This window comes from Megalobrama amblycephala, linkage group LG14 (assembly GCF_018812025.1).
Source record: "Megalobrama amblycephala isolate DHTTF-2021 linkage group LG14, ASM1881202v1, whole genome shotgun sequence".
Lineage (NCBI taxonomy): Eukaryota > Metazoa > Chordata > Actinopteri > Cypriniformes > Xenocyprididae > Megalobrama > Megalobrama amblycephala.
Genome location: NC_063057.1, coordinates 48,937,669 through 48,963,774, shown reverse-complemented (window position 1 = coordinate 48,963,774; position 26,106 = coordinate 48,937,669). Strand labels below are relative to the sequence as shown.

Sequence of the window (26,106 nt, the reverse complement as noted above, 5' to 3'; positions counted from 1 at the left end):
GATTGTTGTTGTTGCGTTTACTTACCATGCCCTCAACCCCTGCCTCAGTGCCGACTGGTGCACACATGGAGGCGTGGCCATAGCAGAAACAGTTGCCACGGACGACCATGTCATAGAGAGCGTAATAGTATTTTTCTTTCACCTCCTCTCGGTCATCAGACAGACTGTCACCTAGAGTGTGCAACTTTTCCATACGTACACGAAGATTTGTGATCTTCAGTAGGTCTGTATGCACAAACAGACACACAATGAAATATCAGTAGTCAGACAATGTACACATACTTTTTTTCTAATTCACTTCACAACTTTTTTTACACAAGTGGTTATTATTGTAGGTTTAGTTGTATGTTTAATTGTAGATTTTAGTTGCTTAATGGTTAGAGAGTCAGAATGGTAACCTGAAGGTTGTGGGTTCAATTCTCAATACTGGCAAGAAATGATTTAGGTGCCCTTGAACAAGGCACCTAACCCCCAATCACAAAAATAAAATTTTCCCAGTATTTCATTACGTTTACACTTACATTAGCCTTTACAAGCTCAATATTTCAACTCTGTTACAGCAAAATTCATAGTGTACTGGTTATTTCCAGAAAGCAAAGCACCATGAAAAACTGGGCAAATTTGTGGGGAAAAAATAATTGTGTGAAAGGTTGAATTTCAGTGAAACTCTCAGGCACAAAAATCACCACAAAGCATTCTATTGGTCAAGAGAGTTGCTGTGGTGATGTGCTAATTACTTACTCTGAGTATGTGGGTTGTAAGGGTCAGGAATCTTAAATGCAGGATCAAGTACCCTGAAAATGACCTGTTCACAAGTACACAAGAACAGTGATTTAGGAATTTATTTACAAGTATCTAGATACTGTGTAAATAGTATGTATAAGCACTTTTTTGTATATTTGTCTATATGCATGTATATCACACACCTCGCCCTCAGTTGATGGCTCAATGCCAGAATAGCGGCTGTCACAAATGACATCATCAACTTTTTTGATTGGCCCGAGAGGGATGTGCGGAAAGGATTCAGTGCAGTTGAAAGCGTAGTAACGGTACACCTGCCAGCTCCGCCCAAAATCTGCAGAACGGTCAATCAGCATGGCTGCGGGCCGAAAGGTCTGTGGAAAACAGCAAAAAGTTTAAATTTACTGAAAAAAAAAAAAAAAAGCGCAATTTTTCCAAAAGAAGACATCACTGTTACCAAAGGTTTCTACAGTCTTATGATTCTTTTGAGAAATGCACCTCTGGACTTGAAGAAAAGCACTTCAAACATATCTGCACATATGTTCTACATTCCACAAGACTGTGTTCTAGCTCCGTGTGTTTATGTGTGTGAGAGAGTGTCTCACCTTAAAGGTCATGATGAGGTGTGTGAAGTGGAATTCTGCCTCCAAATCCAGCTGAATAGTTACATTTTCAACTCCTGATGGAGGGGAATGAATAAATGAGTGAGAAAAGAAATTAATGATGTGCAACCGTGCTATATGCTGGAGCGGTGACCATGAGGCTATCAAGTCCAACAAAAGTACTTATTTTTATACAGTTTTAGAAAAGCATAGTAATATGTTAAAGGGTTGGTTCGCCCCAAAAATAAAAATTCTGTCATTAATTACTCACCTTTATGTTGCTCCAAACCCGTAAGACCTTTGTTCATCTTCGGTACACAAATTAAGATATTTTGGATGAAATCTGAGAGGTTTTTTTTTTTTTAGCTCTCATAGAAAGCAACGTAATTACCATCATTCAAGGTCCAGAAAAGTAGTAAAAACTTAGTTAAAAGTCAACATGACTACAGTGGTGCAACCTTAAAGGGTTAGTTCACCCAAAAATGAAAATTCTGTCATTAAATACTCACCAATTAAGATATTTTTGATCAAATCTGATAAGATCCAAAGCTTTACGAATCTTTTGTTTCAAATCAGTGGTTCGGAGCTTGTATCAAACGATCTCAAACTGCCAAAGTCACATGATTTCAGTAAACAAGGCTTCATTGCATCATAAGGGTTTCGAAATTTCAATGGTTCACGTGACTTTGGCAGTGCTCTTAACCACTGATTGGAAACAAAAGATTCGTAAAGCTTCGAAGCTTCAGGAAGCAGTGTTTAGTTAAGCGACGAGTGCTAGATATTGTTAAACAAAGTCGTTATTGTGGTGTTTTGGCGCACAAAAAGTATTCTTGTTGCTTCATAACATTACGGTTGAACCTACGGAAGAGGATTAGGGCCAAGCAATAATAAAAAAATAAAACCATCTCGAGATTAAAGTTGTTAAATTTCGAGAAAAAACTCATAAAATTTCGAGAAAAAAGTTGAGATAAATGTTGAGAATAAACTCATTAAATTACGAGAAAAAAGTCGTTAAATTACGAGAACAAATTCGTTAAATTACGAATTTGTTCTCATAATTTAACGACTTTTTTCTCGTAATTTAATGAGTTTATTCTCAACATTTTATCTTGACTTTTTTTCTCAATTTAACGACATTTTTCTCATAATTTAACGAATTTGTTCTCGTAATTTAACGACTTTTTTCTCGTAATTTAATGACTTTTATTTTTTTATTATTGCTTGGCCCTAATCCTCTTCCGTATGAACCACTGTAGTCACATGAACTGATTTAAATATATTTTTAGTACCTTTCTGGGCGTTTGAAAGTCTAAGTTAACTTGCTCTCAATGCAGGCCTCACTGAGCCATCGGATTTTATCAAAAAAATTTAATTTGTGTTCCGAAGATGAACGATGAATTAAAGACAGAATTTTAATTTTTGTGTGAACTAACCCTTTAATGTTATGAAGCGATGATAATACTTTTTAATACTTTTGATAATACAATATCTTCTCAGAACACCGACTATTGAGTATTGGCCGATGCTGTAACACGTGAGCAGCATGATGCATGCTGTGATGCTGATGCAGGAGCCGGCCAATAATGAGCCGGCGTTCTGACATACAACCTTGAAGCGCTGGACGTAAGACAGGGGAGAGAAAATATTGTTGAATAAAGTCGTCATTTTTGTTTTGTTTTTGCGCACAAAAAGTATTATTGTCACTTCATAACATTAAGGTTGAACCACTGCAGTCACATTGACTATTTTGTTTTTACTACTTTTCTGGACTTTGATTACATTGCTTTGTATGAGAGATAAAAAAAAAAACCTCTCGGATTTCATCAAAAATATCTTTGTGTTCCAAAGATGAACAAACGGGTGTGAAACGACATGAGGGTAAGTAATTGATGACAGAAATTTCATTTTTTGGGTGAACACTTTGAATATTTGTTCACTCCAAGGAATCTGGCATGAATAGTTTCCCCACTCAAAATATCAAAGAAGGTGGGTTGTTACAAGAACAAATGAAATCTCCTTGATCTTTTGAAACAAAAGAGTTCACAGTCATGTATGTAAACATACTGTAAGTTTCAGAAGTCAACTTCCTTGAGTTCAAAAAGACCATTCCTACACCCAGATAGGTTTGTTTCCCTAGTATATAGTAGGTGCAAAACGTTACATGAAATTAGTAGTATGTCAGAATTTGTAGTATTTATAAAACAGCAGGTGAAACCGAACCGGACCTATTACTTCTTGACCTTACTTCTGCCGAGATTCTAAGGTGTGAATCCATTAGACACTGGCAACCCAAATGAGGCTGTAGGTCACATGACAATGACAACATGATCGAATTCATACTGTAATATTAAGTAAACTTTTAACAGACGCAACATTCGTTTCTCATGTAATAGCCTCACGGACACTAGCTGTTCTAAATTTACTGTAAACAGGGCCGTCCTTAGGGCGGTGCAACCGGTGCGACTGCACCAGGCCCCACGGCGAATGAACGGCAAACGTGAACGCAAACAGACCGAGGGGGCCCAAGGATGCTTGGGACGACCCTGACTGTAAACCACGGCTTGGGGCTTATTGCTTTATTCAATGCTGTTACATTTGCTATAAAATCTTTTGAATTCTCTTGCAAAATGTACTGCGTTCCCCTGAGAAACTTGGCTTTCACTTACAAAAAACAATATATCTTTTTCCTCACACCTCATTTAATTTAAGCGAAAGGAAAGTTTCTCAGGGAACGCAAGAATTTTGGTAGTAATCATTTTGCGAGCGAACATAAAGTGTCTCTGGGGAACGCAAAAGAGAATGCAAAAGCTGGGAAGATCTGGAAATGTTCCCATTACCATGTCACTTTAGAGCGACATACAAAGAGGTAATCTGCATATTATATTCTTAAAGGTACAGTAACAAAAAAGTCAGTTTAAAGGTGCCCTAGAACCAGTTTTTACAAGATGTAATATAAGTCTAAGGTGTCCCCTGAATGTGTCTGTGAAGTTGCAGCTCAAAATACCCCATAGATTTAAAAAAAAAAAAAATTAACTGCCTATTTTGGGGCATCATTAACTATGCACCGATTCAGGCTGCGGCCCCTTTAAATCGCGTGCTCCCTGCCCCCCGAACTCTCGACTATAATACAGTGCATTTACAAAGTTCACACAGCTAATATAACCCTCAAATGGATCTTTACAAGATGTTCGTCATGCATGCGTCGGATCATGTGAGTATAGTATTTATTTGGATGTTTACATTTGATTCTGAATGAGTTTGAGGCTGTGCTTCATGGCTAAAGCTAACATTACACACTGTTGGAGAGATTTATAAAGAATGAAGTTGTTTATGCATTATACAGATTGCAAGTGTTTAAAAATGAAAATAGCGGCGGCTCTTGTCTCCGTGAATACAGTAATAAACGATGGTAACTTTAACCACATTTAACAGTACATTAGCAACATGGTAACGAAACATTTATAAAGACAATTTACAAATATCACTAAAAATATCATGTAATCATGGATCATGTCAGTTATTATCACTCCATCTGCCATTTTTCACTATTGTTCTTGCTTGCTTGCCTAGTCTGATGATTCAGCTGTGCACGGATCCAGATGTTAATACTGGCTTGTCTAATGCCTTGAACATGAGCTGGCATATGCAAATATTGGGGGCATACATATTGATGATCCTGATAGTTACATAACAGTCGGTGTTATGTTGAGATTCGCCAGTTCTTCTGAGGTCTTTTAAACAAATGAGATTTACACAAGAAGGAGGAAACAATGGTGTTTGAGACTCTCTGTATGTCATTTCCATAAACTGAACTCTTGTTATTCAGCCATGCCAAGGTAAATTCAATTTTTGATTCTAGGGCACCTTTAATTATATTAGTCCGATATTGGAAAAAGTCATGAAAAACTAAATAATTGCAAATGCAAGAAAGCTTGACTAACATTATAAGCGGTCCATAAGTAAACTATTGCCACTGTTGACCAAAAACTGAATTCTCAGTTCTTTTATGTTTAAAATCACAATGAACATTCTTGAAACAGTATAGAAAATGTTCACATTTTCTTTTTTACATTTACAGGGAACAAGGGCATGACAAAAGTGCAGCACTCTGCCAAATAAAGCATCCTCATAAATTCCCTGAATTAGTGATGCCGTGCCACACCCGTGGATTCAGTCTAGTATCGTGACTGTTGTTGAAACCAGTCGCTAGGGAGAAAGCAGGCCAGCTGTTTCCCACGCCCAGCTCTCACTTTCTCATTCCCACTATTTCCTGTCAGCTCTTCTTCTGAGCTGAACTATTTCTTTTCCTTTTTTTTTCTCCATCCCTTTCTCTATTTGTCTATCCAAATTTCAGCTATGAGAAACGGTATGTTCTTTCAGGACTAATGATATGAGAATTGTGACATGTGTATATTATTAATCTTAAAATGTTACTGATCTACTGATAGCTAAGGAGACTTGGAAGTCACATTTATATTTCATGTAAAGGGATGGTTCATTCAAAAATTAATGATCATTTACTCGCCCTCATGTCATTCCAAATCTTTATGCATTTCTTTCTTCTTTGGAACACAAAGAATTTTGATAACATCATGGTAACATTTTGGAAAAATGTTGGAAAGGAAAATTTTGGTGACTGACTATATGTTCAAAAAACCTTTCTCAAAATATCTATATAAATATGTAGATATAGAATATCTTTTTCATTTTGGGGTATATCCATTAAGGAATCAACTTTATCTCAGGTGTTTCCTCCTAAAATTCCTGATAAAAATACACACGAATGAGACAACTGCTGGCATTCAGTCAGAATATAGAGCCATACTAATGTGAATATCAAAGCTCAGTTATTTTGGCCTTGGAAGAATTTGAAAAATATTTGAGTTCACATGAGATCTAACTATTGAACGCAGCTACCTTCGTAAATCTGAGCCTAGTTTGAAACATTGTTGAAATCACTTCTGAAAGTCTAAAAGAGGAGACATATGGGATTACTGAGAAAATCTGTCTAGGAGAAACAACTGAAATATTGATGAGATTGTGTTTGTTCTTATTGTTGTGTGAGAACTCACCGTTCTCAGACTGCCACCAGGTTTTCAGGCGGTTGGGAGTGAAGGTTGTCACCACATTCTCAATGCCGTGGCTGTTGGGGCTAATTAACTCATTGTAAGGCCTTCGGGAATCGCATTTAAAACACTTGTTTTCCTGAAAATGGACAGAGATCGAGATGCAGATGTTAGTGGAGCATGTGAGACATATAGAGTCTTTTGGGGGTTAGCGGAATGAAAAACACATTCATGCGGACAGCAGGAATCCAGATGTTCTGGATGTGCACCTGTTATTATCACCCTCTAATGCACATGACTCACCAGCATAAACTCTTATATACACAGAAACACTCACACAAGCTAAATCTAACTAACTTGGTCAAGCAAAATAACATAAACAACCAAGAAATTCTGAAAGTTTCTTTTCATACAATGAAAGTAAATAGGCACTGGTTCTGCAGAGCTCCAAAACGGACAAAACACACCATCTAAAGGACTATATTTGCTATTTAATTAGCTGTATAATATATAGCCTTTTAAAGTCATTTAACTGTATCTGGATTTTGCTGTAATATTGATGCTGATGATATTCCCTCCCATTGAAGCTCTGAAATATTATTCACAATTATGACAAATGCCATTGGTTATCTCAAGTCCGTTTGCAAGTTTGAATATGCTTACGTATAAATGATATTTGAAATCAATGGCAGAGGGCAAGATTTTGACTTAAATTTTGGTCTTTTCATCACAAAAACCTATATTATATAACTTCAAAAGAAAAATAGCGCATGGACTAATTAATGATACTTTAATGGATAATTTTCATTAAATGCAACAGCTCCACAGAAGAAAAAGTCATAAAGAATTTAGAATATCATAAATTTGAGTAGAATTTTCATTTTTCTGTAAACTATTCCTTTAAGGTTTGATAGTATCTCATAATTACAAATCTTGAAAACCAAAATTGCGTGTGCTAGATGTGTTGGACTGTTGTGTTCCAGATCCAATCTACACACAGTTCAGTTTGCAAGCGCATCACTTGTTGGCATTTACAGTCAGACTTTTATTCTGAGGGCCACACAGATAGTCTGTAAAGGGCAAAACAGTGGCCTAAGGGGATCTGGAACATCTGACAGGGTCCTTCATCCTCCCACCACATACTCTTCACACAGAGATCCAATTGTTAATCAGACAGTGAATATAAGTGTGGGAAGAAAAAACGAATGCTGTGCTACAACCCAACAAAATACAGAAAGATTATGATCAAATCGCACAGATGTTTTTAGGATATATATGCCATGTACAAGACATGGAGCTAATAACTGAAAAACTAAAATATATATAATATATATTACACTGCTCGGACAAAAAAAAAGTCGCTGGTTGGATTTTAACAGAGAGCATGAGGAATCATTTTCACACATGAATTGGCACTGACCTGAACCTCAGTGTAAGTTTTTGGGATGTGCTGGAGTAGACTTTACAGAGTGCTCACCTCTTGCATCATCAATACAAGATCTTGACCAAAAAATGATGCACATCTCGGAAATAAATGTTGTGATGTTATTTCCATCAAGAGGTGCATCCATTTTTGGTCAAGATCTTGTATTGACAATGCAAGAGTGAGCACTCTGTAAAGTCTACTCCAGCACATCCCAAAGACTTTCGATGAAATTAAGGTCTGGACTCAGGTGTCAATTCATGTGTGAAAATGATTCTTCATGTTCTCTGAACCATTCTTTCACAATTTTAACCCTGGTGAATCTTGACATTGTCATCCTGGAATATGTCTCTTCCTACATGGTTATTTAAGAAATGAAAAGCTACACACTCCATCTTTAAGGGGCTCCAGGCCCCAAATCAGCCTCAGACTCCAGGGGGTTAAAAGAACCATTGCCAAACATATAACATGCAAGAAACATAATAATCACTGTAATAATGATCCATTCATAGACACTTAAGTATTTGGCTATTAAAATCCAAACAGCGACTTTTTTTTTTTTTTTTTGGCCGGGCAGTGTGTGTGTTTTTTTTTTTTTTTTTTTATTATATATATATTATTATTATATATATATTTATTATATATTATATATATATATATATATATATATATATATATATATATATATATATATATATATATATATATATATATATATATATATATATATATATATATATATATATATATATAATATATATAAAAAACTGATTTATTGTGATTCATTTCATGACAATCAGATTTCCCAAAATGGTCATTACTGCAATGTTTGGATGTTTTACTTACTAACAAAAACTTTAAATGTCACATGATTTCACATTAAATTATATTGTCCATAAAGAAAAATAAGCCTATTTTAATAATTGATGAATTGTGACATTAATTATATGAAAATGAATCAATTACCCTCCAAAACTGAAATGCGTTTGAACATTTTAACTTTGTGCTTTTCTCATTATTCTATATTATTTCTCACATATATATTGTTTTTATCAGTATTTTGTATTTAAACCAATTTAACATATCATGGGATATGTGATATATTTGCATGTTTGACTTTGATAGTACATGACGTAGGTTTGTTGCATTACCTGCAAATGGCTCACGATGCAGAAATTCTTTGGTCCATTCATTCCACAGGTGGAGGAGGCCGAAAGCCGATGTGCTCTCCCTATCAGCAAATCACCTGTAGAGGGGTAACAGCTCCCCTCTGCACACTTGTCATTGTGATCAGGTAATTGTGCCAGGGTATGCAAAGCAATGGCTAGGGGAATCATAATGATTTTATTCATCACGTTGTGCTAAAATACTTATGAACGTGAGTGGCATTACAAATGCAATTAAACTTAAATGAAAGAAGAGAAGTTAATAAAAGTACAATGAAAGTTCATTCATAGGGGTGAGTGAGGCCAGTTGTCACACATATCACTTCAGTGAATATTTCTATGGGTATATATATATATATATATTTTTTTTTTCTTCAGTTTACATAATCACTTGCATTAAAGTTTAGCCATAGATAGATTTGATTTGATTGATTGATTGATTGATTAATAGATTGATCAAGCACTAGCCTGTGACAACATGCCCCAATAGCAAAACCATTTTCTCTAGCAAATCCACTGCTAGAGAAAATAAGTATTTGCATATTTGGATTTTGATTCAAAATCTCACTGTGATTCAACCCTAGTGACAACTAGCCCCAGCTAACCTCCCTTATAAAGATCAACAGTAAGATAATTATGTAACTCATACTTTCTAATTCATTATAATTTGTAAACTATTACATCACTGAAACGTGTAAACTACGCACACGGTTAATCATTTTGGCTTCTGGCTACAGTAGAGTCTGTTCCTAATTACTGAAATGAATATCACATGGGAACGCTTATTGACCTGATGGAGAGTTAAATGTGGCATGCAGGAAATCGGATGGGATGCACACAAACCTTTAAACACTAAACCTGACACTTATAATGGATGCTGATTATGGACTAAATGAAATTTTGCACAAGTAGAAATAAGAAGAACAAAGTTTCAAATTAGAACTAAACATTCTTGTAAGAACTCAAGACATCAAACTTGACACTATGCAACACCAAACCTAAATAAGTTTATATTGGATGCTGATTTTGGACCACATTTCACAAATACTGCATACTGCACCTTTCTTTCCCAAGTTTTAAAGTAGAAATAAGTAAAATAAAGTTTCAGGTTAGAACTCGAATTTGTTTTGAATCCTGTTATGAATTTTAAGCACCACAAACAACTTTCTAGTTACTCCATGTACTGGTACCTTACAGAACCCAAACCCCCAAAACATCTGGTAATGTTAAAAACAATAATAAATCTGGGACATCATAAACTCCAAGACAAACATGAGCTGTAACAAATGAAAACCGATGGCAGTTGTATTTATTTAGAAGAATACTGATAAACAAAACTTACATATCGTTAGAGCTGTAGTCTGGAAAGTCCACATTGTTGCTCTTGTTCTCTAGCAATGTTTTCCAGAGCTGAATAACTGTGTGTGTGGAGCGTGGGAGAAGCGAAGCTCCCGCCCATGAGATTAAACAACGCTGATTTACGCCAAACCAATGTGGCGGTGTCTCAAATCCGTGTGAGCTGCCTACCAATATAGCATTTAGGGGCAGTATGTCTAAATAAAAGTTAATCTTAAGGCGCGAGCGCGAACAGCATTTTTGGGTATCATAGGCGCGGTTCCAAACAACTCACAGGATGCGTTCTTGTTTTTAAAAAACAGCGTAATGAAACAGAACACGTATTTTTTTTAAAATTTAACTTTTAGGCTATGCTTTCCACACACTTTCTGATCCAATTTGCCGTATGAAAAATGTGAAACAAAATAAATTAAAATTAATTATCAGTCTCCTTATAGGTTACAAAAAACAAAACAAAATCACAATCACCTCTTGGCGACGTCACTACAGGTAATGTTAGTAAAACTAGTTTTATGTTTTACTTTAAAAAGCAAGTACAAATCTTTAAAAACAAAAATTAAATTCCAAAAAAATAAAATTCCAAAAACATATCAATAACAAATATAATTTGTTGTTCTGCTTTTAGATATTTGTACTAACCTTTTTCCCCCACATTTTTTGTTACCATTTTAGATTGTCAAGTCCCACCAGTCCCAAGCCAATATGTTACAGTAATTACATTTCTGAAATTTATAGTAAAAAATACAACTACTTCAAAAACAAACAATAAAAACAACACTCTTTCATACTTTTTAAAAGCAAAGGATTTTAATACAGCATATTTATTCATCCACAACTGATCTGTAAATGTAAAAACATGAAATTGGACATGGCAAAAACAAGTAGTTACAGAATCACTCAAGTATTTTAAAATCTTAAGGCTTTTGCATCAATTCTTTTGTTTAAAATACTGACCATCATAATTATGTAATAATTTAGAAAATAGAAATCATTCTTTAAATAAAAAAAAAATGAAGAAATCTTGCCCAAACCTAAACTGTTTGTAATTCCTATAGTTGGTGTTATCAAAACCATGTAATAATGCTATATTTATATACACCGCTACTGCAAACATCAATAATGCATTATGTATAATTTCTACTACAAATGTATTTCATAAAAAGTAATACTTTTATTTACTACAGATACCAATACAGATAATATAACAACAGTGTTGGCAATCATTATGGATATTATCATTGCAATTAGAAGCATTTGAAATAAAGCTGCACTCATATCAGTGTTGTTAATGACAGAACTACAGTTTGGCCTTTACTGTATAGTTTGAACTTAAACAGAGGTGCTGCCGCAGAAATGCTAATATCTTATTCCATGCGTCCTCTTGTGCGTAAGCGTGCGGTTTGGTCTGTCCACCCCATAGCATGACAACTGCAACAACAATAACTTACATTCAGAAGTATATTCAAACAAATGACAAATTACACAATTTAAAAAATTCTAAATATGTTATATTCATATAAAAAATGCAAAGAGGTTGCATACTTTTCTCTCTCATTTCTTGCAGCATGAAGTTAGTTGCTCGGAAGTGAGGTGAGTAGGGAGGTTCAATCAGATGACCAGCATCAGGATATGTTAGGACTGTCAACAAGTGCCGATTTCCAGCTTTCTCCATCATCATCTCCATCTAGGTATAAAAAATCCAAATCAAAGACCCAATTCACATCAGACCACTTGAATCATAGTTGAGAACATAACGCCACATTTATTTAAAGGGACAGTTCACCCAAAAATGAAATCATTATGTTGCTTTTTATGGCAACTGGTGTTTTCAAGCTTTCAAACAGGCAAATTTTAAGTATAACTGAAAATCTTTATATCCATCTTTACATTCTTTGCCACATTCACAAGAGTTCATGAAAGAAGTAGTGTGAACAAACTTTTTTTAATGAATCAGTTGATCCAGTTCACAAAACAACATAAATTTAGTTTCCTTCCTCATACAAAGCATTCATATGACTGCTTAAGACTTGTAATATAATGCAGATGTCACCGTTATGTTAAGTTAGTTTGCTTTCATGAACTTTTAGTTTTTCATTCATCGTATGAGTTTTTGTCTTTGTTTCTTGCCACTCATTAGTTTCTATCAGGGTTCCCACTCTTTCATGAACACCAGATTCAAGGACTTTCAAGGACTTTTTCAAGCACTGTTTATTTTATATCAAGCACCTATCATTCACATTACATATGGAGCGCCATGAAAGACCTCTTGCAGGGCTCTGAGCTCGAAATTGTGGCCCAAACCCAGAGTAATCCCCCCGGTGTGGTAAAAGTAGATAGAACTAGAAGTGAGGAGATGGGGTGGAGGAGGGATGCTGATAAATTGCAGGTGGATGCAGCACATTGGTGGTGGTTGAGGAGATTCCCCCTACTATATGTAAAGTGCTATAAATGTAACAAATTATAAACTCTCAGATGAACAGAGGTAAGTCTGATGAATTTATACGTCATGACAATGGTTGAGTTGATTAACTGAATGCTCTCCACCTGTGCTAATTAGGTTAATTATCTGAACTTGCTCCTCCCGAACTTTGTTAATAAAACATCGTATAAAAGCTTGCAATTCTGAGAAAAGAAAGTCAGAATTGAGAGATATAAATGAGCACTTCTGAGAAAAAAAATAAGAATTGCAATTTATATATCACAATTCTCATGAGTTTCTTGTTAAAGCTACTGTATTTAAAAAAAAGAAAAAAAAAAAAGAAATTATGTCATTATTTACTCACCGTAGAAGTTGTTTAAAACCCGAATACATTTCTTCTGTTGAACATACAAGTTTTTTTTTTTTTTTTTTTTTTTTTTTTGAGAAGAATGTGGGTAACCAAACAGGTCCCCAGTAAGTAGGAAAGAAAATACTATAGATGTCAATGAGTACTAGCAAATGTTTGGTTACCCACGTTCTTCAAAATATGTTCTTTTGTGTTCAGCACAAGACAAATGAATACAGGTATGGATCAACTTATTAGAGTGACAGAAATTTCATTTTTGGTTGAACTATCCCTTTAAGGACAAGTCACAGGATTTGTTGTCTGTCCATTTAAGGCTCTTGTGCGCATTTAATATATTGACACGGATTTGATTTTCTCTCAACTGTTGAACTTTACACTTAACCGATGGTGTAAACCTTGTGTGTATTGACAATATTAGCAGAGAAAGATGCGAATGATAACTTTGTCCAGCAAATGCAGTGTTTGACAGGGTTTTGGTGTGTGCGCGCTTCGGCTCAGAAAAGCCCATGTTAGACGAGCACGCAGATAAAATGTTTAACCGGCAAGGCTTTAAAACGCATGCAAATAATAAACTTTTGTGATTGTGAATAACTGCAGTGTTCCGTGAGTATAACTCTACCGCTGTGTTAACATGAATGTATGTCGCTTTGTACTACACAGTATGTTGAGACCGAGGCGCCAGGACTGCAACTGACAGAAAGCACTATAGCACGATACAACATTTCTTCAAAAGCAAATCGTGGAGACCTTTTTATCGTCTACAATCAAAATCGCACACATCTATAATGTTTATTTCGAACACAGCAATTGTCACAGCTCAAATGTCCAAACCCCATTTTATGTAAAACAATATTCCAAAACAAATATACTAGGACTAAGAGGGGCATCTTGTAATACATTTTCACAAAATTCATTTCAAATTTAATTCAAGCACTTTCAAGGACCAATATTTGTCTTCAAGTACTTTCCAGGCCTTGAATTCATGTGTCTGAAATCCAAGTACTTTCAAGGCACGTGGGAACCCTGTTCTATGGTGGTTGAGGTTGACAACACACGTTAAAGAGACAGCTCACCCAAAACTAAAAATTCTGTCATCGTATTCTTATGTCCTTCCAATCCTGTATGACTGACTTTCTTCTGCAGAGCACAAAAGATATTTTCAGAAATGTTTCAGCCTTTTATGTTTGTTCATTCAATGGAAGTCAATGTTAACCAAGACCAACAATCTTCAAAATATCACTTTTGTTTGTGTGTGTTCAGTTTTTATACATTTCAGTTTATCATTTTTATGAATGTCTTTTTGTTTTAGTAATTTCAGTACCTCAACTTAAACTTGTATTATTTCAGTTAGTAGTCAAGCCAGCAAGTTTTTTTTTTTTTAATCTAATATGTTTTATTTTATTTCAGCTTTATTTCAATTAACAAAATGATTTTTAATTGTAATATATAGTTAATAATTTAGTTTAATATTTAGTAAATATATTTAAATAGTTAAATAGCTTTTGTAGTTTTTAGTAATCAATAACAACACTGTTATACTGAAAAAAAAATCATGGAGAAAAAACAATGAAAAGAATTTTCAATTTTGGGTAACTATTCCTTTAAATGTGCACTAGATTCAAAAATTGAATTTACCTCGGCATAGTTGAATAACAAGAGTTCAGTACATGGAAATGACATACAGTGAGTCTCAAACTTCTTTGTTTCCTCCTTCTTATATAAATCTCATTTGTTTAAAAGACCTCTGAAGAACAGGCGAATCTCAACATAAAACCGACTGTTACGTAACAGTCGGGGTGTACGCCCCCAATATTTGCATATGCCAGCCCATGTTCCCAACATTATGAAAGGCATTAGACAAGGGCAGCCAGTATAAACGTCTGGATGTGCACTGCTGAATCATCAGACTAGGTAAGCAAGCAAGGACAATAGTGAAAAATGGCAGATGGAGCAATAATAACTGACATGATCCATGATATCATGATATTTTTAGTGATATTTGTAAATTGTCTTTCTAAATGTTTTGTTAGCATGTTGCTAATGTACTGTTAAATGTTGTTAAAGTTACCATCGTTTCTTACTATATTCACGGAGACAAGACTGTCGTTATTTTCAATTTTCAAACACTTGCAGTCTGTATAATGCATAAACACAACTTCATTCTTTATAAATCTCTCCAACAGTGTAGCATTAGCCGTTAGCCACGGAGCACTATCAAACTCAAGCAGAATCAAATGAAAACATCCAATTAAATACTCTACTTACACGATTAGACATGTTGCATGATGAACACTTTGTAAAGATCCATTTTGATGGTTATATTAGCTGTGTGAACTTTGTTTCTAGCTGTTTAAGGCAAGCACGAGCTCAGTGGGCGGAGAGCACGAGATTTAAAGGGGCCGCGCTGCATAAATCGGCGCGTTTATAATGATGCCCCAAAATAGGCAGTTAAAAAAAAAATTAATAAAAAAAAAAAAAAAAAACTATGGGGTATTTTGAGCTGAAACTTCACAGACACATTCAGGGGACACCTAAGACTTATATTACATCTTTTGAAAACATGTTCTTGGGCACCTTTTAATATAGTATTATTGTCTAGAATTAATATTGTCTTACATTAGCTGTCCTTTTGCGGTATCTGCTGAAATCATAAATGTTTAGTAATATGTTCAGTTTGGTCAAACTAAAATATATATGACTCACATCTGCAGCAGATTCAACAGAAGCCCAGTTCTGATCATCACCAGCATTCACCAACAGTAGAGGACACTTTATTCTCCCAACCTATGTGCATTTAAAAAACAGAGAACTGACATTACTACTAATAATAATAATAATAATAATAATAATAATAATAATAATAATAATAATAATATTATTATTATTATTATTATCATTATTATTATCATTATTATTATCAACATGCAAATGAACTCTATATGAACAAACCTATGACAAAGTCATACTCACATCCACCTTGAGAGCTGGGTCTGATGGAATCGGCAAGATGATGTCTCTTTGTATTACCTGGTTCTCTTCATTCATGCGTACCTTATCCATATGCCTGCAATGAACATTATTTTTTTACTGAAACATCCCATTCTTTTTCCAAAATTGTAGGATGTCATATGAGTGGTCTTGTTATGGTCCTCAGGCACTTGTTAAATTAGTCTGACAGGAAGAAAAAGCTTCCTACTGCATTGGTCAGGAAATGCCTTGCCAGTTCCTGAATTTTTGTTAATTCACAATATAAATAAATATGGAGAGAAATAAAGAATATATTACTACTGTTGCTACATTACTATTGCTTTAGATGAGACTGAGTCAGGTTATGAATCAATGTTTAACATCCACTCACTTTTTTATCTCCTCAAAGACTTCAAAAAGAGATTTATCAATAGGAACCACATGACTTCCGCTGATACACACACAGCACTGGGGCTAAAAGACAGTAAATGATATTAAATACTAAAAAGCTGCATTTAAAATGTAGATAACTGTATATGTGTGTAAGCAGGTCAAGCAAACCTTGATGATTTTGGAGTAGGCCGCCATACTGAGTGTGACGGCACCTCCAAAAGATAGCCCAAGCATTGCCATACGATCCCTCTGTACCTTTGGATGGTTTTGCAAAATCTGGTATGCTTTCTACAGGAACAATGTATATACAAAGTAAGTGAGATATAGAGTTTATCTGGAAACAAATGCAATGCATGGGTAACCAATTAAATGACAAAGGTTGACGACATCTTTGGTGATGATTAGCAAAGATGTCTTATCAAATTTGGAACACATTAACAAAATTTAGAACTCAAAAGTTCTGAATTACCTCAAAGTACGACACATTAACATCAGCTGTTCTTAGCTCTTCTGGAGCGAGGTACTCAAGTGCCATGGATGCAAAGCCATGAGATGCGAGCAGGGCGGAACGATACTCGACCAAACCGCCACCTCCTCCCCATAGGTCCAGCACTGCTGGGTATGGCCCTGGGCCTAAAAAAAAAAAAAAAAAAACACAAAGCAAGTTATTTACAAGCAATTTAATTTAAATTTGTGATTTAATGAAAGTAGCCACACATCTTTTCTTCCATACTGTGATGTGCATCCTGTGAAATGGATTATTGAAAAAATAAAAAAAATAAAAAAAATAAAAAATAGAGCAGGGACTTGGTTCTATACATTGGTTGTTAATTAATCTTAAATTTGTTAATATATTTTTCAAGGTAAAATAGTATTTATGAATATCATGCATATCAATATATTATTTCACATGACATTTACAACCTGAACTATCCTTGCCTCATCATAAAAATATTAAATTATTGACCTTCATGAGGGTCTGCAGGGGTCCTCTCTACGATAGTAATGTGTGGTTGCAAGCCACTAATGAGGAGGAATACGCTGGATTGTCTTTATTAATAAAACAGAAATACACGTGAGATCGCTGGAGAAACGGTAAGAATGCTAAATGCATACACGGCAATTGAAAAACACATCTGAAATCAAAGGGCTATAAATACATAGGGCAAACAGAGGGAACTAAACAAGATACAGGTGAACATAAGAAACCAATTAAAGTAAACTAAACAGAAACTAAACAGGGTGGGGAAACAGGAACTAAAGGAAACAGAACAGAAATTAAATATAAGAGTCCACGTAAAAGAACATAAACCTGACTATGATGATATTTTTCGCTTTTTTTTTCTATGTTTGTATGTTTGTTTTACCACATGATTTTGTTGGCTGTGCCACATGACTGATTTGGCAGACAAAACATTTTTCAAATATTAAGTGAAGCAGTTTTGTTATCTTTTTTCCAACTTTGTTTTATTTTCAAGAACTTTATTATTTTAATGAAGACATTTTTGTGACTTTGTACCCTGCAAAAAAAAAATTCTAAATAAAATAAAATCAAATATCTAAATAAATGTTAATTCAGAAGTGAATAAACCTTGGTATCATAGAAGAGGTGTATTTTAATCACTGTCAGAGCTGGGTAGATTACTTATGAATTGTAGTTACTGATTACAAATGACATGGCAAAATTTGTAATCAGTAATATAATCTCTTAGATTGCACATTTTTGGTAACGTAATCTGACTACTTTTGGATTACATTTAGATTGCTTTTGTGCTAATCCTTATTTGATGTCACATATTTTGTAGGACAATCTTGTACTATTTTAACAGATACAAAGAAAAAATATATTCCAAAAAAATATATTCTATTCACCAACAAGAGCCTTAACAGATTCTTTTTAAAGTGCAATGTATGGACAGTTAATTCTTCAAAATACTAACACTAATGTACCTGTTATTTGCTGGTAGTAACACTGAATAAAAAAAAAATCACATCTTATGATTTTATAACATATTTACTTAAAATTAAGTAAATTTAGAGAACCGCAACATAACAAAAACAAATTTTCTTGTTGTTGCTGATTTCTGTGCACGATTCCACACCCTTCCACCTCACCACCGGAAAAACTCGAAGAATCATGATCGTATAGCGTCAGGTTTATTATGAAAAAAATATAAATGTTAAAAAAAATTAAAAATTAGGAGAATCAATGAATTGTGAACAACTTACTGCCTTTGTGTAAATAATATGTGATCATGTAATCCATAAAAAGTAACTGTAGTCTGATTACGAGTATTTTAAAAAGTAGTTTACTCTAATTACAAGTACTTGATTTTTGGAATCTGATTACGTAATCCAGATTACATGTAATCCATTACTAGCCAGCTCTGATCACTGTATATATAAATTGTATTTTTAATGTATTATGAGCATCTCATCATTGTGTATTTACCTGGAGGAAGAAATAAAGCTCCTCGTACTCCTTTCTCCCTGATGTTCACCCTCTCCACACCTGGTGCAACATACCAGCGTTCTGTGACACCAGTTGCAAGGGGTGTTATCTCGCTGAAACCTTGAGATAGATGCCCGCTGTATACTGAAATGTGAATTACCATCGGTGTAAGAACATTTGTCTTACGCAACCTTGAATGAAAGAGTAAGAGAATACATGAGAAAGTGATGACTTTTAACAAGAATAACATCTCATAATTTGGATTCAGTTGGCAAAAAAGGGAATTTAAAATTTGTGAGAGAAAGCAATAAAAACACATCATGCGATTTTGCAAGTCTAAGTCAAGTATGTCCTCACTGCAGCCTGTATCGCGATGACGTACTGGACTAAATACGTAATGGATGCATGTTTTTTTTTTCCTAACCAGGTTAAGGTTAGGGTGTAGGGTAGGATTAGTAGTATTTGTTGTAGCATTGTGCAGGCAATCAGCATGTCAACTGATTGACATCAGTGTATTGGAATTGGTATTGGATTTAAAGGTGCCCTTGAACTTTTTTTTAAAAGATGTAATATAAGTCTAAGGTGTCCCCTGAATGTGTCTGTGAAGTTTCAGCTCAAAATACCCCATAGATTTTTTTTAATTCATTTTTTTAACTGCCTATTTTGGGGCATAATTAGAAATGAGCTGATTCAGGGTGTGTGGCCCTTTAAATCTGGTGCTCCACGCCCCAAGAGCTCGCGCTTGCCTTAAACAACATAAAAAAAGTTCAAACAGCTAATATAACCCTCAAAATGGATCTTTACAAAGTGTTCGTCATGCAGCATGTCTAATCGCATAAGTACAGTGTTTGGATGTTTACATTTGGTTATGAATGAGTTTGATAGTGTTCCGTGGCTAACGGCTAATGCTACACTGTTGGAGAGATTTATAAAGAATGAAGTTGTGTTTATGAATTATACAGATTGCAAGTGTTTAAAAATGAAAATAGCAACGGCTCTTGTCTCCGTGAATACAGTAAGAAACGATGGTAACTTTAACCACATTTAACAGTACATTAGCAACATGCTAACGAAACATTTAGAAAGACAGTTTACAAATATCACTAAAAATATCATGATATCATGGATCATGTCAGTTATTATTGCTCCATCTGCCATTTTTCGCTATTGTTCTTGCTTGCTTACCTAGTCTGTTGATTCAGCTCTGCACAGATCCAGACATTAATGCCTGCCCTTGTCTAATGCCTTTCATAATGTTGGGAACATGGGCTGGCATATGCAAATATTGGGGGCGTACACCCCGACTGTTACGTAACAGTCGGTGTTATGTTGAGATTCGCCTGTTCTTCTGAGGTCTTTTAAACAAATGAGATTTATATAAGAAGGAGGAAACAATGGAGTTTGAGACTCACTGTATGTCATTTCCATGTACTGAACTCTTGTTATTTAACTATGCCAAGGTCAATTCAATTTTTGAATCTAGGGCACCTTTAATCCAGTACATCATCGCGCTATTGGCTGCAGCGAGAACAGTCTAATCGAAGTTACCTGAGTCCAGATCGACTTCCTGGTATGGGCCTCATGCTCCATAGCAACCCCATCTGCTCTATGCCTTCATAGGTGCCTCCCAAACTTACATCTTTTGCCACTACATTTCAACAGAATATATACACATCATGTCATTCATGCATAAAGCAACAATGTGTTATGTTATTATTGTCTAGATCATTGTTTACTCTGCAAAATGATAAACTTGTGAATTCTGTGACCGTATATTTTTGTGCCCAGCTGGAAAATCCAGCTAAAACTAGCTTCATATGGTCTCTAGTTGGTCGAAAAAGGTTATTTATCATCATCCAAGGTAGATTAGGTAGTTGATCAGATAGATTACCATCTAGCCAGGCTGGGGATTTCCATTCATTAACTCCCTTAAAACAATTCACTATGGAAAACATAGTTAGTTTCTTTCTTTCTTTCTTTCTTTCTTTCTTTCTTTCTTTCTTTCTTTCTTTCTTTCTTTCTTTCTTTCTTTCTTTCTTTCTTTCTTTCTTTCTTTCTTTCTTTCTTTCTTTCTTTCTTTCTTTCTTTCTTTCTTTCTTTCTTTCTTTCTTTCTTTCTTTCTTTCTTTCTTTCTTTCTTTCTTTCTTTCTTTCTTTCTTTCTTTCTTTCTTTCTTTCTTTCTTTCTTTCTTGTCCCTGAAGTGCAATTGGTTTTGCAGCAAGACCAGCATACAAAAAACACAACTAATAATACATTAAAAACAACATAAAAAAAAAAAAACTTCACAAGACAACAACAGGCCCAAACAACTACCTACTTCCCCCTACTCCCCTCATGCCCAAATACAAAAAACAGAGAAATAGCAGTGGGAAGGAATGAATGTTTATACCTGTTACTACTAACAGAGGGAAATGTAAATCGAGGTCCTGAGGGTATTAACCGAAACTCAGAATAGAGAGCATGGGAACTAACCATTAAGATGGATCGGGCTTTTCTAACTACCTGGCAATTATACAGGTTGGTAGAGTGACTCTGCTATTTTCACAAGAGCAGTCTTTGCCTTCACACTAAGACTGTCATACCAGCATAATATAGCGAATGTTAAAACTGACTCAATAAGATTTGTAAAACAAAGGACCAATCAGGACCTATCAACTTTAAACTTGGACAGTCTCCTTAGACAGAACAGATGTTGAAATTAAAGGTCCCATTGAACGTTTTTTTAAAAGATGTAATATAAGTCTAAGGTGTTCCCTGAATGTGTCTGTGAAGTTGCAGCTCAAAATACCCCATAGATTTTTTTAAATTAATTTTTTTAACTGTCTATTTTGAGGCATAATTAGAAATGCGCCGATTCACGATGCGGCCCCTTTAAATCGCGCGCTCTCTGCCCCTTCCCAAGCTCTCGACTCTATCACTGCATAAACAAAGTTCACACAGCTAATACAGATGTAATTAAATGCAAGTGTTTTTAAAATATAAGTACAATGTAATAACATGTATGTACACAATAAGTACATTGTATTAAATGATAAATTTAAATGTAAGTACATAGTAGTTAAGGCCACTTAATATAAAGTGGGTCCAATGGATCTTTACAAAATGTTTGTCATGCAACATGTCTAATCGCGTAAGTATGGTATTTATTTGGATGTTTTCATTTGATTCTGAATGAGTTTGATAGTGATAGATGATAGATCTTACTCACCCCAAACTTTTGAATGGTGGTGTACGTTGGTAAGGACTCTGTTTACTGTGGTAACTTTTGTAAGGGTCCTGCATTAGACTGCACTACGTACCTGTTACTATTCCATGTTCATCACTGATGTAGTAGCCAAACGCCTCCCAGAAGTCCTTGTCTTCTGACTGATGTAGAGAGTGTAGAGTCACTTCTTGATTTGGCAGTAAATTCATTATGATAATCTGAAACTTCTCATCCACCAGCGCTCGACTGGGCTGGACAGTCAGCAGAGGACATGTCCCTTTCTCAGTGCTTACAGTCCTATACAGAATTAAATGAGAGATTGAAAAGTGCCTGAACAATGTAATTTTTCTCTATTAAATTGCATTGTCGTGTAGAATAGAATAATCGTTATTGTCATTATACACCGGTATAATGAAACTCTATTTGGCTTCTCCATGTAATTAAATAAGAAAAAAACTAAATAAGAGCAATATTCAATCATTTACTAAATATCAATAAAATAAGTAAAAGCAGTACAAAAACCATAGTAGCACATTTAAGCAGCTGCATGTCCTTAAAGTGACTTTAGTGCTCAATGTTGTTTAGTCATTAATCATTAGTACATTGTACTAAGTGTACTAAATCTTTACTAAGTGTGTGAATATTTAAAAGAGAGCTCACAATTTCTTCTCACTTCTGTGAAAAAGGTGTAATGGAAGCTACAGCTCTGGCATAGAAGTCTATCATTCTGTTATCGATTTTAATGTCTTGAACCGTTTTCTGGAGGGTAGTAATTCAAATATGGAGTAGCCAAGGTATGCAAGTGTATACACTTCCACTGACATATTGGTTTAAATTTGTGGTTGACACAGGTTTTTGAATGGCTGATATATAAAGTAGAGTTTGCATGTTCTCCCCGTGTCTGCTTGAGTCTCTGGTTGGTCCGGTTTCCTCCACAATCCAGAGGTTGCAACTGATTCATTGAAAAGACTCACAAACGTTTATAATTTGGGCATAGATATCAATAGTGTGCCATGTAGAGCTACTGTGGATAAGATTTTTAGTGATTAACTTTTCCTATTTTTTTTTAAATTTCCTATTGTTCTTCACACAATATGGCTTCTAAAGACTTGGAATATAAGGCAAGGGTCATGTGGACAACTTTTATGATCGCTTTGTGGTGCTTTTCCATCCTTTTTGAAGCTTAACATATCCAGTCACCATTAACTGTCATGAAATGAAAAGATAAAATGTTTCACTTAATTCCACACACACCCAAGAAAAAAAAGTAGTAGTAGTAAAAGGATAATGTTTAAGTAAGTAAATTATACATTTTGGAAGCTGACTGACAGTGGTGCGATAAGCACTTGTGATATCAACCACACCATGGTATTCCCACAGCAATGCCATTGACTGTACATAAACCATGGTTAAAGGATTAGTTCACTTTCAAATTAAAATTTCCTGATAATTTACTCACCCCCATGTCATCCAAGATGTCCATGTCCTTCTTTCTTCAGTCGAAAAGAAATTACAATTTTTGATGAAAACATTCCAGGATTATTCTCCTTTATAGTGGACTTCAATGGCCTCCAAACGGTTGAAGGTCAAAATTACAGTTTCATTGCAGCTTCAAAGCGTTCTACGTGATCCCAGACGAGAAATAAGGGTCTTATCTAGAGAAACCATCGCTCATTTTCTAAAAAATTTTTTTAAAAATTATATACATTTTAACCATAAATGCTCATCTTGAACTAGCTCTCTTCTTCTTCTCTATTAGAATTCCAGCAGTGTAGACACTTCTAAGTGTATTACTGCCCTCCACAGGTCAAAGTTCGAACTAATTGTTATATACTTGCGCTAGCAAATTGAATATGACAATTTAGTTCAAACTTAGCAGTGTCTACACTGCTGGAATTCAAAAAGAGAAGAATAGGAGAGCATTTATGGTTAAAACGTATAAAATTTAATTTTTTTTGTTAGTGCATTGTGATGTTATGAATTGATGATGGTTTCTCTAGATAAGGCCTTTATTTCTTGTCTGGGATTGCGTAGAACGCTTTTAAGCTGGGGGTGAGTAAATTATCAGGAAATTTTAATTTGAAAGTGAACTAATCCTTTAATGTTACCTGTTTTTAACCAAAACTGTACTTGAAATTTAAAAAGAAAAAATTGGCAAAAGGACGTTAATTTATGATTTTGCATTAGTTTATGTTTTTGCCTGAAGAAAAGAAGTCCGTACCTAACTGGTGCTAACATGACTTAGTCAGGCGTTTCTTCTGTGATGGGTTTCAGATATTAGACTGATCCGAACAGCTTCAGGACAGAAATTATGTCTGAAATAAGCAGAAACAAACAGAACAACATGAAATCGCAGTTTTGGTCTTCACTTTCTGAAAACTTCACAACATGTTACCACAATAGAAAACTGAATGAAAACCATCACAATATTTGGCATGCGACATGAGTTGAAGTTGTGCTAAAATCGTACCCGGAAGGAAGTGTTTTAATCCAAATTATTTCAATCTTACCTCAAGAAAATTAGTGTTAATAAGAAATGATCTAGTTGTCAAACTGTCGTCTGAATCCCTGGCTGAGTGCTGCTCGTGGTCTAATGCTGATGACGAAATATTACCTTTGACACAGATGTTTGTGCTTACACCAGCAACGGTCGTTTATAACTCTTTTAGAGGGCATACCTTTTCTATTTATTTACTAAAATCGAAATTTAGCATGTTGAAGGGGGGAGACACGTCCCCATAACTGCAACAAAAGCTCCACCTCCACATTAGTGTGGCAATAAAGAAAACGTGTCTATTTCATTGGAATAGTAATCTGCACATTATTAAATGACAACATGAAACGACCAATTTCATACCACAAGAATGCCATTCCACTCCAAGTGTATTCCAGTACCAGTCCAGTTTTTCTCTGTTTCCGTCCACTGTTGACGCAAAGCATCACGTAACTGCAGGGATGCCAGATTGAGAGAATACCAACTCAACTACGCTGTTTTTTGTTTGAATTGTGCTAGGCTGGAGGAAGTTGCGTACTTGTGCAGTGCAGGTGGACATTTTTGTTTTGCGAAGACGTGGTGGGTGGCTTTAAAATGTAAAGTATAAAATGTAATTGCTTAAAGGAACATTTCATGTTTAATACAAATGTTAAGCCCACGTTGTCCTTTATTTAGCTATTTGGCAATGCATTATAATGGAAGTAATTTATGGCAATTTGTAAATGTAAAAAAAAATAAAAAATAAATAAAATCAAGACGTAAACAATATGCTTGTTAAAGTCACCATGAAATCAAATTTGAAATTTTTTTTTTCTTCTGATCTTTACTATGGAATATAGTAGCCTATATAGCAGCCGATTTGGCAAGCTGCACTATTATTATTATTATTATTATTATTATTATTATTATTGCCTGCAGAATGTACTAAGTGATTATTTCAATATCAATCAATAATACATTTTTAATAAATCATGAATCGGTTAGTCTTGACTTCGCCTCCACCAAACTGTTTTAATCAGAATCAATCCAATCAAGGTGCGATTTGTGAAAAAAAAAAACAGAGGGGGGGATGGTTTGAAAAGTTTTTTTTTTTTTTTTTTTTTTTTAATTTGTTAACCAAAGTAGAGCTATATATATTGTTTTTGGCAGCATACAGAAACATTTTTACAAAAAAATCTTCTGATTTAACCTTGAGATTTGAAGTATTAGATGGCTTAGATATTTGCACCACTACAATCCCTTGTGAAAAAAAAGTGCACTTTAGTATACTTTTATGAAGTGTACTTATTGCACAAATAATATACTTAAAAAGAACACACTTAAGTGTGAATTAAATGTAATGTTTTCATCGCTTAAGTGCATTCTATTTGTAATTCATTTCAAATGTATCACAGATTAAGTTCAACAATAAGTTGAACTTTTGAGTGATTTTTTTTTTTGAACAACTTAAGTGGT

The 26,106-nt window shown here is 34.7% G+C and overlaps 2 protein-coding genes across 3 annotated transcripts in view; both read right to left on the bottom strand.

Moving 5' to 3' along the window:
- Positions 1 to 10,531, bottom strand: part of lamb1b (laminin, beta 1b) — a 38,300-nt gene extending 27,769 nt beyond the window's left edge. Inside the window, exons 1-7 of the mRNA XM_048154432.1 lie at positions 10,341 to 10,531; positions 8,984 to 9,156; positions 6,416 to 6,548; positions 1,347 to 1,420; positions 927 to 1,115; positions 742 to 805; positions 26 to 225 (exon numbers count right to left, since the gene is read on the bottom strand). Of these exons, the coding sequence (XP_048010389.1) occupies positions 26 to 225; positions 742 to 805; positions 927 to 1,115; positions 1,347 to 1,420; positions 6,416 to 6,548; positions 8,984 to 9,156; positions 10,341 to 10,374 (867 nt within the window). The 5' untranslated portion in view covers positions 10,375 to 10,531. The remainder of the gene's footprint in view (positions 1 to 25; positions 226 to 741; positions 806 to 926; positions 1,116 to 1,346; positions 1,421 to 6,415; positions 6,549 to 8,983; positions 9,157 to 10,340) is intronic.
- Positions 10,532 to 11,139: 608 nt separating this feature from the next.
- Positions 11,140 to 25,146, bottom strand: LOC125244351 (acyl-coenzyme A thioesterase 1-like). Of its 2 annotated transcripts, none has more exons than XM_048154434.1 (12): positions 25,015 to 25,146; positions 24,379 to 24,472; positions 22,252 to 22,454; positions 20,501 to 20,600; positions 18,953 to 19,143; positions 16,970 to 17,133; positions 16,669 to 16,788; positions 16,499 to 16,581; positions 16,111 to 16,204; positions 15,844 to 15,924; positions 11,897 to 12,038; positions 11,140 to 11,782 (listed from the first exon to the last, which is right to left on the bottom strand). In XM_048154434.1, the coding sequence occupies exons 2-12, from the start codon at positions 24,393 to 24,395 to the stop codon at positions 11,652 to 11,654; spliced, it is 1,326 nt and encodes a 441-aa protein (XP_048010391.1). In that variant the 5' UTR covers positions 24,396 to 24,472; positions 25,015 to 25,146; the 3' UTR covers positions 11,140 to 11,651. The 2 variants fall into 2 exon arrangements, with proteins under 2 accessions (XP_048010391.1, XP_048010390.1); XM_048154433.1 differs by lacking the exon at positions 25,015 to 25,146 and adding an exon at positions 24,668 to 24,926.
- Between the last annotated feature and the right edge of the window lie 960 nt (positions 25,147 to 26,106).